Below are 12,938 nucleotides of genomic sequence, written 5' to 3'. Positions count from 1 at the left end.
TGCGTAGGGCTGGGGGGGGGGGGGGCAAGCGATGGATTTCACCGCGGACGGGGCCCGGAACTGTTGCTGCTGCTGCCGCCGCTGCTGCTGCCGCTTCCCGCCCGACCCCGCTCCCCCCCGCGGGCCGGGCAGTCCCTCAGGGACAACGGTCACTGCACGAGACCGCCCTCCAGCCGCCACTCGCGGCCCGCCCGCCGGCAACGATTGGGCCCTGCGTTCTCTCGCTCCTCCAATCACAGTGGCGAAGGTGGGTCCCGACCCCATCTGATGCCGCCTACTGTGGTGCGACGAGACCAATCAGTTCCTACGACTAGGCTCCACCTTTCCGGCCGTCTCCATGGCAGCGGGGGGGGGAAGAGGTTAAGGAGTCATGGGGACTATGGTGGGTGGTTGTTTTCCTTTTCGAAGCCGGCGAGGCTGAAGGTAAACTAGATCTGCCTATTTATTTATTTTTCTTCCCTGCTTTCTTCCCCCACAATCCTACAGAACGGTACATTCCGATGGGCTCTTAGTTGTGTGTCCCCCCCCTTGCCAATGGTAGGGCTAAGGGCGTCTCCTGCGTGCCCCTTCGTGCGCGCGCCGCCGGCGGTCGTGTGGGCTTCCCTGTGGCCACTGCACTCCCGCCTTTTCCAGGGGTTCGGCCTGAGGGGGAGCGCCCTGCTCTGCTGCCTCCTGCCGCCTCTGGGCCGAGGTGCCTCCCGAGGGCTTCTGACGAGACAGGGGGGTGAGCGTGGGGCTGCTGGAGGGGGGGGCCTGCCTGCAGCGGCCCAGCCTGCGGCGGCCCAGCCCACCTTGCCTCACGCCTTGGCAGCCGCCCGTGAAGCGATTGCCCCGTGGTGCTAACGCTGGGTGCTTGATTATTGCTGCCGTTTGTAAGCTAGGCTCCCCTAAAGAAAAGAGGTGCGTGCGGGTGTGCTCCCCGTGCTTTGGTTTCTCCCGTTGCCAGTACAGGCGTTGCCTGGTGCGCAGAGATCTCGCCTGGTCTCGCAAGCAGCATGAGGTTCCCTGGGCAGGAGCATGGAAGTGCCCCAGCTGAGGGGAAGAGCACAGAAGGGATGTGCTCCTTGTTAAACGAAGGGGAAGCATTAGCAACAGGCCAGTTGCATACAAGTATTTTTTGGAGTGTGGTGAAACATGCATCCCTAGAAAATGTCCCCTGCTGAAGTCGGAGTGCACGTGTAAATAACTTGCTTCAAAGTTATGTGTGACTCTCTTGACAGGAGGTCTTTCCTAATGCTCTCATAGCTTGATGAGGTCTTTTAGTTTTCCCGCCCTTCAATGTTGTGAACATGTGATAGGTTCTTTTATTTCCTTTGATTTTATTTAATGTGACAACAATGTAGTCACCTCTGAGGTGAAAAAATACTAGACTGTAAAACACTTTTAGCCCTCTGAAAAGTGCTGTAGGATTTTAGTTTGCGAGCAGTGAGCTGTTGATTTCCTTCATATCTCAAAAAAGTCAGTAAGGTGTAAACAATTTAAGCTGTGTATTCCAGTGCGTACTGTGTTACAGTACGGAATGGCTGACCTCAAGAAGTTTTCACTTAATTTTTCAAGCATTCAAAAATTAAACTGGCTTAATAGCTTAAGTTATTTAGTTTAATCATGCCTGTACTTAAACATAGATTCCTATGAACAGAGCACTGTATCTGTGAGAGGTAGTTATAAATGGTATTTACGAGTATAACTTTATGTTTAGAGCGATGTGACAAGAACCAGAAATCACCAATGTAAACAGTAATACAGAAATTATGCAAGTACATACATTGCCTGTGTTGTTGTAAGCATCTGAAACTTCAGAAATCTTAATGCTAAATCTGAAACTTGAAAGTCAAATTTTAGTTCTCATAAATTATTAGAATACAGTAAGATTTACCTAAAACATATTGTGAACATTAGCAGTGTGCATGTATTCAAAGCATAATGTAACAATGTCTTGTGGTGAATATTAAACTTTATAAGCAAGGTTTTTATAGATAGCTGATACATAGATACAATGTGTGCAACTTTTTAACATGAAATTGTCTAATACTGAAAAGTATATGTTCATGTATGCCTTTGGAAGATTTTAATTTCACTTGGTTTTCCTTTAATAGAGTGACAAAACTGGGGCAAACAACTGAAAATGTCGTCCTATTTGGCTCAGGAGGTTCACCTTGCTAGAAGACATGAAGAGATGTAAGTAGTTTCTGCACTGTGACCTGCCGCACAGCAGTTTGTGTTGTGGTCTTGCGAGGCCTCCCTTACTGCATGACCATCCTGTGAACAGTGGATCTGAGCTCTGCACAGAACACGGTGGTATTTCAACAAGGGGTTGGTGTTCCAGGAGGTGGCACTCTTCCTTCATGAACTATTGGAATTAGCATCCTTGATTGCTGGTGAGGGTATTTAGGTTGATGAGGGTTTTGACTTCCAATGGTGGTACTGGTTTAAGATCTCCATTGTTAACCTCCTGTCACTGTTAAATTCCTATTTGGGAAAGGTAATTGGATTCTCTCACTCCACGCCTCATAGAATTGCTTCTTTGTTGTTCTGTAAACTCGGATTGTGAAGCAAATAGAGTAATGATTCAGAAAAATCTGCTTTTCTTGTAACAACTAGTACTTGCCAATGAGCAAGAGTAGTACTGATCAAGTCACCCCAACCCACCCTGTCTTTCCTGTTCTGGGAGACTCAGTGCTTCTAAGCACCTTAGCATATGAGGACTGCTGGTTGCAACATTATAGCTTCATACAAGCACAGCAGGTGGTGTCTGCCTGTACCTTTTCCCTCCCCCAGCACACCCACCCTACAGCCTGCTTAATTAGCCCCATAGTTTTGAGAAAACTGGGTAAGGTAAAAAGGTTATTTTCTAGCTCCTGAGCAAAATGTTCTACCCACTTAACAAAATGTTTTCCTTTGTAGACTGTCTCAGAGATCAGAGCTGCTACAGCAGATGGAGACTTATCTAGGAGACAAAAAGACTAAAAAGACATGGCAAACTCAAGCAGCTGATGCAGCTCATAAAAGGAATGCAGCACTTTTAAATGTAAGTTTCTGCAACTACCAGGAACCGCATTGAAATGTCATGGTTATGTAGCTTAGAGAATTTTAAAAAAAGTGTTTGCTCTACAGTTATCATATGAATTCTCCTATATACAGTTCCCTTTTCTGGAACTTGACCAAAGGTATTAAATGACAAGTCTTTATTATCTGATGGCATCACTACCTATTTCCCATGTCCTTCTTATGTGAGCCTCGTGGTGGCAGCTGCTACTATCTTTTTTTTTTTTTTTAAAGTACACGTAGAGATGCAACAGATGCTATTACATGTCTACCTAAGAGAACTTAAGAGTCTGATAAGACTCAGCACCTCTACACTTTGGGGTATATTTGGAAGTAGGGGCTGACCAACCTATAATGCTCTTAGTGCAGGGTAGGAACTATTGTCCCACTATGGTTGTGGAAGAAGTTCTCGGTTTAATGTTTTTCTTTAAAGAGGTGTAGAGTGACTTCAAGAATCTTACTTGCAAGTCTGTAAAAGCAGTTTTTTGTGTTTCTGGCTCTTCCTAGTAGTGATACTGTTAATAATGTTAATAGCTGTTCTACATAGCTGTGGTCGTATTTAGGTAAGATTTGTGTTTCCTAGGTAAATTCAGCAGTTTGAGAATGGGCAATTAAAAAGATCTAGGTTTGATGGCAGGGACTGGAATGCTAAAACCTCTTCTGGAACCCCTAGCTTGGGCATCTGTGTTTGAAGAGATTGCACTTGACCACTGGCCTAAGCATACATTTGAAAAATGTTTGTTCTGCAGGAAGCAGCAGCAAACTGTACCTCTCGTGTGTTTTCTTTAAACTCTTACTTAGTAAGGGTCCATATTGCATGTATTGTGCTTATTGAAATAATAAGTTTTACTCCAGAAAAATAAAGTATTAATTTGTGTCACTGAAATTTTTTTGTTTCTTCGTGTAGAGCCTGGTTAAGATTTAAAATGTTCACATTTCAGGTGGGTATAATTCTATTGCAGGCTCTCTTTGTATTTAAATGGAAGTTACATTTAGGGAGTGTCAGACAAGGCAGAACAGTTAATCGGGGTGCCCTCTTAACTATTCTGTGACGAGGAAGGTGTTTCAACTTGGACTCTGGTAAACTGGCACATTCTGGGCTGGGGCAATCAAACCCCTCTGAGTGCATATGGACAAGTGTAGGTGCTTCACAGGGAGGCTGGGGAGAGGTGGATGGTTGGCTTATTTTTTCTATAGTTCATGCTCCATTAATTTAGTAATTTCAGCCATTATGACTCCCATTTCCCATATGCATTTTATAATAGGTTTTTATTCTATAAATATCTTTTTAATAAACTATTTGTATTTTATAAATACATTCTCAGTTAACATACACAGGCAAACATAATAGATGCAGGGTATATTTCTGCATGCTGAAAGCTTGTTGTATTGGAAATGTTAACAATAGCTCAGACATATACAGAGTGTAAATATTTTTGCAGTTAAACAGATATTTGCCATCTTCTGTCACATCCTCAAAATTGTTCCTTTCAAGTGTCAAAAATGTTGGTGTTTGTACGGAAAAAAAGCAAAAACATATGTATCAAAACAAATTCTGTTGCAGGATAAAGTAGCATAAATCAGTTTAAATCTATTAATTTTATACTAGTTTTAACAGGCATGCACTCCTGCAGATGCTTTCTGATAACAGAAGAAAACAGGAAAAAAAAATCTATGCAGAATAATATATGAGAAGCTTGAAAACAAGACTGATTAATGTGCCAGCTTCAGAATATTGTTCCTGATACCAGGCACTGTACATTTCACAGTTACCATGTGGAGAGTTGTTGATTTGGCCTACTCAAAAATACATGGACATGATGAAGTGTTATTTTTTTATTTGCATTTCTGGTTTTCTGCATGTAAGCAAAATCAGTTGTTTTCAGTATGTGATCATAGCAAAAAACATTTTTCTTTCTCTGTGCTAGTTGATATTTATGCACAGGAAAGCATTTCAACATTAATTTATTTTCTAATCAGTAGGAAGCAAGGAACTAAACATTTTTTTTAATTGAAATTTTAACATTATAAGCACTTGTTCAGCATTTTAACATAATTATCAGAGTATTTTCCTTGATGTCTTTAGAGGGAGACTGCAGATTAGGGAAATCTGTATCGGTTGGTACTTATATAATGTTATTGTACTAAAAGCAGAAAGTAGACTAGTATTTTTAATCTAATTTATGACATTTGTCAGTACTATTTCTTGTGTTTAAAAATACATATTGCTGTGCAACAGCTTATAACATGAAATAGAAAGACTATGCTGTATAGTAGTTAGTATTGGGAAGGTAATTTAGTCCAAATTTGCTTTCCTTCACAGGCATGTAATTCTAGAATTATTTAAATGGGATTCTGCCAGACTGATATCAATATAAGTGACAGCTGAATGTGGTCCTCTAAAAGTGATGCATGTGTCATGCATTCCATTTTACCTCTGGGGAAGGGTCTTGAATTGTTTTTGTTCCAGTCCTTGTGGTTTTAGGGGAAGCGTTATAAGATGCTCTCTTTTTTTCTGTACTGTGACATATTAGATTTGCTGCTTTTTCCAAAGAAGTTTACACCACTGATGTATTTATTTTGATATTGATGATAGGGTTTTCTTTTTCATATAAAGCTTACCAGTTGTATAGACACACAAGAAGTGCCATCTAATCTTTCAGTAGTTCCAGTTATTTTCTAAAGCACCTTCCAGCAAAAATTTCTTTCACTGTCTGTCATTAAATCAGTATTCTGAATGACAATAGACTGCACAACATACAAACTAGAGTGAGCAATGAAAAGACACATCCAATATCTAGGCTATGCCAAAGTGACCTTCTCTACTAGACATATATGCACAACTGCTGTCTCCTTTCTTGCCTGAAAGACACTCATTTCCTGTCATCATAAACATGCCAGTGACTTAGCTGTAATGATCTTGATTGATACTCTTCCGTCCTGTGAAAAATTCCTACAGGAGTTAGGAAGAAGGAATCCAAAAGGAGGAAAATCCTGTGGAAGAATATGAAGTGAACAGTACTGATTGGTCCTTCTTTTCAGTATGGTGATGACTTCTCCAGACTTGGTCTGAGCCATACTGATAGGAGCTGCTTTCATTTGGTGCTATTTGTGGTGTAGCTGTTCTAAGTACATTCAACAGAGAAATTCCTTGCTTAGATTAGTTAAGTCTGAGTTGTCCTCTGTTATTTTGACATTGTGACTTCAAATGGCTTCCATCTTTTTTGGTCATATTCCGCCCTTGTGTTTATCCCTTGTTACTCTTTTCTCACCTGAAAAGAGGCAGCCATTTGCTACTTGCAATGATTTGGATAAATCTGAGGCTTAGTTTGCTCTTTCTTAGACATCCTTTAGCTTCCTACAAGGGTATGCACTTTGCTGTAGAAAAGGGAGAACAGTTTTGCTTGGATGAGGTTTGTAATTATGTGCAAGAGAATACAGTCATGCTGTAAAAGGAAATAATAAAATAAGATGAACACTGTAAACTGTATGAACTGAGTGTATCTGTATCACTAAGTTGAACTTCAGCTAACAGTAAGGCTGGTTTTTGCTTTTATTAATCATACTCTACTGAATTTGAGTCATGTTTTTCAAACTAAACTTGAGTCGAGCCCTGTTTACTTATTGATGTATTCAGATTGGCTATTATTCAAAACGAGTAATCATGTTTGGTCTCTCTTGTGGATATGCTCCTCCAGAGTCTCACTCTTTTCAACGGCAGCGGTGGTGAATATTTGGGAAGTCCCTTTGGGGAATTTCCTCTCTCATTTAGTTTTTCTGTTGTACTCTTCACACCCGCTCTCTGCTCCCAACTCTGCCATCTGCTATACTTTCTTTCCCCCTCCACTCTGTTCAGCTTTGGCTTCTTCACACCCCACTCCCACGTCCCTTTCTGTCTCTCTTCATCTGCCCACCACTCAATCTCTTCAATGTTTGGGTATGGAACTAAGCCCACAAGAATGGGTCAGAACTTCAAAGGGGGAGGGCGGTTAGTTGGGGGGGTTGGGGAGGGATGTTTTGATTTGTTTGTTGCTGTTGGTTTTTGGTTGATTCTTTTTTTAGAAATTTATTTAGGCCTTTGTGAATCCAGCACACATCCACTGGACAAGCAGAAACCCAAATACTGATTTTTTTTGTACGAAAGCTATGTGAGGTGCATTGTCATCCAAGTTTGTCTGGTGAACAGCTTGCTGCAGCTCTACATTTTTGTGCACATGTTATGCATGCATATTAGCAAGTCATCTTTGTCTTGAGGAGTAAAGATCTTGCACATAATTTGCCTAGTTACTTTACAGTTACAGTAGCTAGAATACATACTTCAGTCTTCGTGCAGCACAGAGAAAACCATTCTGTTCCCTCTGCTTTTTAGTAAGTTTTAGAGAGCAGAATTTAACTGTAATATACCCTAGTGCGCAGAAAGAATAATGGTGTTTTACAGCAACAGTCTTATGTGGTCATGCAATTTATTCTTGTATCAAAAAGGTACAGCAAACATATTTAGAAACTGCAGGATGTTAGTCTTGCAAATTGAATTTTGGGATGACTAAACAGAAAGATTTGAACTTCAGTGTTATTATTTGAATGCTGTTTAGCTGTATGGAGTTAATTTAATTAAATGTCTTTATGTGAGTGTGCATTTTCCTTTTAATATTCTGAGTATTTGTCTTTAAAATGTACTTTGCCTGTGTTTTAGGATATAGAAGCAGCAGGAAAAAAGCTGCAAGAAAGAGTGTATTTACTTCCACATCCTGATACTGTTAAGTTAGAAGTAAGTCCTAGAACTCTTTCTATTTGCTGTTTACCAAATATTTTGCTTTTTTCCCCCCTGAAGCATGTTCTTAAAGTGAAAATAATTGATTTTAAAATCCAGTGACTGGTATAGCCAAAGGCCTGTGTACAGTGTAGCAAGCTGAACCTAAATTCTGGGGCAAGGTCCCTAGATTCTGGAGCATTCTGGTGGAAAAATTTAGCAGCTTTCAGATCTGTACAAACTTCTATTTAAAAATGAAGTCAAATATAAAAATGAGTATTATGAATATCAGAAGATTACTTTGTTTATGTCAGAGCTATTTAGTTTGTTTTATATGATCATCCTATTTTCAGTTTGCCGCTGATTGTTATCTTTATATTTCAGGGTCAACAGTTCATCAGCGTGAACAGAGAAATTTTTACTTCTCAGAGTTATTTTGTGGTTTTATGGGAGCTTGTGAAAAGTACTGCTACAGCAGAAACACTTGAATTTTATTTCTCAACCTGTAGTCCTAAAACATTATTTAAAAATAAAAATTCTGAACAGCAATTTACTCTGAGAACTAAATATTATCCTGATACAACATAACAAGTTTGGTTCCCTAGTCTCAAGGCTGTTTTATCAGTGTGGAATGAATGATGAGGACAGAAGCAGTCCTGGGAACAGCTCTTCCTGATGCAAACTAAACATCTTAACCACAAGGCTGAGGCAGATTCCCACTTGTGTTTCTGCAGCAGTGGTTTGTGAGTTCTTCATTGTATGGTGGCTTAGTTTCCACAGGCATAGTAGCACAGACTGTCCCACACCATTTTGTGTGCTAGGGCACTGTCAGAGGAGGGGAAAGGTATGGATTTTAGCACTGTCAGCCTGTCAAGAGAGGCTGTATTGTACATTAGTTTCACACCTGCTGGGCAAGTGTTGTAATGCTTAGGCTATTACTTAAATGAGAGGCATCACTTTTTCTGGTTACAATTAAAAGTTTTTGTCTGTCGTTGCATTTTGTAAATAGCCTACTCCTGTCACTGTGACACGATGCACACTGAGTATGCCCATTCAGTGATTTTGCTGAAATTTTTTTGGAGATTTTAGGCAAAGGAGTACATTTTTTCCTAGAAACCTGTACATCTTTGATGTTAAGCTACTAACACTGAACCTATTTTGACTGTGTTCAGAAGTAGTTTTAGACTCATTGAGGACTTTCAAGGCACCCCTAGAGTTGTTTGGATCAGTTTTGGACTACTTCTCCCTCTGTCCTGTGTTAGGTGTTAAGCTGCTTGCAACATGTAGACTGAAGTCCGCACAAATTGGAGAATGCAGAGCAATTGCTTATGGCCGCAGAGATGTCTACGCTCTGCAGCAGCAGTGGTTGAATTTTAGAGAGAACAGAGTTACTATTTGAAGGAGAAGATCCTATTTCAGCCTTTTTTTATACTTCTAAAGAAGGGTGCTATAAATAGTGGAAAAAGAAAACTTTCTTTCATGGTACAAAATTCTTGTGCGCGCTTTGTTCCAAAACACTTCTGAGCATATTTCACTCAGCCATGTATGTGTCTGTATTAATATACTTTGAAAGTTATGGCTATAATGGATCCCCAGCTTGCTAAGTCGGAGTAGTTTTGTGTGACAGCACATATGCTTGTCAAAAAAGATTCTTGAGTAAATCTGTTGAAGAAAATATTTTTGTAAATCTGCAAGAGCCATAGTTATATCTGAGTTACATGTAAGGATCAAAATGATTAGCCAGGAATCTAATACTCTGCAGGAAGATGTTTGGTTTTGTGGTACGTTGCTTCTACGTTATATACTTAAACAAGTAAAGAAGAAATGTCTCGATACATATGTACTATAAATATTATCTGCTACAAAATTACTTTTTTCTGAATGGACATTGATATCTAAAAATACTTACATAGGTGGATGGCTTAGATGGTGGATGGCTTAATACAGCTCTTTGATCACAGTGTTTTGTGGAAAAAAATATACGTGGCACTTAAAATTTTAGGATACCAACACAAAAATGATGAATGGTATATCCAGATAAAAGAGAAGTTAGATTTATTACTCAGAGGCACAGGGTAATCCACAGTGGTTTTCCTGGATCACAGGATAATATACAGGTTTGGTTTTTTGTTTTTTTTTTTCATTTATGCTACAGATACTGGAACCAATTACTTCAGATTTATCACATCTAAAATTTTACTCAAGTATTTTGAACTACATAGGATAACCAGTTTACATAGCACTTTTCATTCATAACATTAGACTTTTTTTTTTCCACTTCAACATTAAATTCCACTAACATATGTACTTAAATATAAAAGCTGCTTTTGGAATAGCTTATTATCACGGAAGATATTTTATTAAAGGTACTGTGAGGGTCTAAACTAATTGTTGCTTACCACAAGAGGGCACATTCAGTCACTTCACAGTTCATGCTGCAGAATGACATCTTTCCAGGCTAGTACTTTGTATCATACAAGAGATTTGAAATTTCATGTACATCGTTCTTTTCGGAATTGCTTCACTCATAAGGCAAGATTTAATAATGCATTGCAGATCTATATTGTTTTTAAATAGGCTGACACAGATTTTGAAATTAAGTTTATTTTTTTCTTATATCTTTCTCAGACTCTCTATTGGGCATCAATAAAAGAATCTCTTCCTAAGTGGGAACAGTTTCTTCTAGGAAGAGCAGAAGTTCCTATTGGTTTTAAGAAAACGAAAACTACAAAAAAGAACATAAGCTACCCAGATGATGATGCACAAAAATAAACACTCTAGTTTAATTTTGTTTTGTAATTTATGGCTTAAGCAGACAAGAACATCCAGATCAGGCAACAGAATATCATGCCATTAAAACGTAATGTAAATAATTTGAATGAAAATTAACTATATTGGATAATTTGCTTCCATTGTTGTATTGTGTACGATTCTATATTTTTATTCTGTAGTAGAGAAGCAATCCTCAAAGGGGCTTTTAGGATCAAAAGTGAGAAACACTGGTATATAGAAACCTACTGAGGCAATTGCTTTTTCAGTATGAGAAGAGTTTTATGTTATTTTTAATTCTCTGCTTCTACATATAAGTGCATTAAGTAAAGACAGATTCATACATTATCTTTCTTCACTGCAGTCATCTGTGAGGTATGTCTCTTTGTGGATGAGGAGAAAGGAGGAATTTACTGTTAACAGGAAAGGCAAGCTGTTTGCATCAGAGTAACCTTGGTTTAGCACCAGGAATCTGTAAAAACCTTCATGAGGGCAGTTGGAACACCTTGAATTTCTGCATCTTGCTTTCCCTGATTTTTGTCATTGCCACTTTCATTGCTTCTGCACCTCACCCCAGTAACCACTCCTGCTTTTTCCAACCTCCTGCTGCCTACTTTGCATTTCCTGTCTGATGGGTGAGTAAAGACAAGAAAACCTAAACAAATCTCTAGGGTTCTTTTGCTACTTCTAGGCTGCTCTTAATGCTGTTTTCTTTATGTTGATGTAATCTACAAGTGAGAACTTTTGCTTAGGCGTGAAAAGTTTGAAAGAAGCAAACTGAGAGGTAGCTGGCAGTGGCTGTCCAAGAACCAAGCATATATAGAAGTTGAGGAGATAATATTTTCATTTTCAGCCATTGAACAGCTCCTTAGCTTCTTCCTACAGAGGTGCAGCATCAGTGAGCTTTGATTGTACGTTGGGCTAACTCGGTATGGAAATTTCACTGCTTTGTGCGGTGCTTTTTAAAGTATCAGTTCAGTGGAAGATCCTTCCAGGTGTGTGACTCAGCCTGCAGAAATTTCATCCTTCCTAAGCAAAGGAAGCCTAAGGGGAATTTTTTTTTTTTAAATTAAATTAAGAACCTGGACCTGAGTCAATATATTGTTAAAATTTGATCTCATATTCAACAACATACTTCCACCTCCAACCTGGAAGTAGGAGCAAAAAAAAATTACCTCTGCCAGTGTTTGAGGATATGACAATGTAATTATTACAAATTTTGCTAGGCTGCTAGTGAACTGATCTATGCATCTCCATGCTACATAGAGATACACATTTTTTTAATAGTAGGGATGTTTTAATGACTTTTCTTGAAACTGAGGTGCTTTTTAGCAACATTTCTCGTAGATGTCCTGACTGCTTTGGACCTGTACACTATAAGCAAGCTTGTGTTCATTTAAAGCTGGGGTTAATTAAACATAGTTAAGTCATTCACTGATTAGCTGTTGGTGGGGAGTTTATGGTCCAGTCAGAACTAGAGAATTAACTTCTAGCTGCAAAATAGAGGAAGTCTGGGTAGTCTTTAAGGACCAACATCTGCAGACACTGTTCTCCGTGAAATTAGTCACAATTTTGTCTGAATTTAGATTAGCTGAAGAATCACTGACACAATAAAATCAAAACTTCAGCTGCAATATAAAATTGTTGTATGTTTTCAACAGGAATATTAAGAGTTCATTTAAAACTTTTTCTATTGAAGTGTCCATTAAACTGATAAGTTTTTACAGAAACTGCCATCTTAGAAATATCCTGTTGAGTGGGTGTTGGTGTTTGTAACAATAACGTTGTTTTCATAATATGTGATGGCAGATTAGCACGCTTCTCTGCAGTGTTGTTAACAGTTGTAATTAAGGAATAAACAGTAAAGGGTGTCAGTCCGATGACAATTTCATCTATAGTGTCACAATACAAAATGTCACAAAATATTAGAACTGTTATATAACTACAAAAATATCAAATTAGGCTTTCATCTTACAAGCAGAGAGCTTAAAAAAAACCTGGCATAGAGACCATTGCAATTTTATACCTACTCAGTGTTCTGTCACAAAGACAACTTGGTAATATTTTCTTCTGTAAGATCACAATGTGGTTCTCAATCTGATTTAGCGGGAATGCGTATGGATCTTAGAATTATGGAGCTCACATTTAAAAAGAAAATAATTTGAATCAGTTGAGCAAACAAGAAGGCAAAAGCTATTACACGTGATGCCCAAAATGAAGAGATGGGTGAGCAGTTAGTTCTTAACAAAGACTAGGATTCATCCTGGTCTTTGCATCCAAAGGGAAATCACTTAAACTAAAATATGGGCCCCTTTATATGTGTGAATAATCTGGGTCTTTATCTCTCTGGACTCTGCCTAAACACCGGGACACA

General features: G+C 39.0%; 1 protein-coding gene across 4 annotated transcripts; it reads left to right on the top strand.

Moving 5' to 3' along the window:
- The first annotated feature begins 328 nt into the window (after positions 1 to 328).
- CEP15 (centrosomal protein 15) lies at positions 329 to 12,515 on the top strand. 4 transcript variants are annotated; one of them, XM_054838558.1, is made up of 5 exons: positions 329 to 423; positions 2,097 to 2,178; positions 2,905 to 3,028; positions 7,739 to 7,813; positions 10,424 to 12,515. In XM_054838558.1, exons 2-5 carry the CDS (start codon positions 2,126 to 2,128, stop codon positions 10,565 to 10,567), a joined length of 396 nt encoding a protein of 131 aa, XP_054694533.1. In that variant the 5' UTR covers positions 329 to 423; positions 2,097 to 2,125; the 3' UTR covers positions 10,568 to 12,515. The 4 variants fall into 4 exon arrangements, with proteins under 4 accessions (XP_054694533.1, XP_054694535.1, XP_054694534.1 ...); XM_054838560.1 differs by lacking the exon at positions 329 to 423 and adding an exon at positions 559 to 724; XM_054838559.1 differs by lacking the exon at positions 329 to 423 and adding an exon at positions 561 to 900.
- Positions 12,516 to 12,938: the final 423 nt, after the last annotated feature.

The sequence above is a fragment of the Grus americana genome, chromosome 11, assembly GCF_028858705.1.
Source record: "Grus americana isolate bGruAme1 chromosome 11, bGruAme1.mat, whole genome shotgun sequence".
NCBI lineage: Eukaryota > Metazoa > Chordata > Aves > Gruiformes > Gruidae > Grus > Grus americana.
The sequence above is the reverse complement of the archived record's forward strand: the minus strand, read 5'-3'. Positions and strand labels throughout refer to the sequence as shown.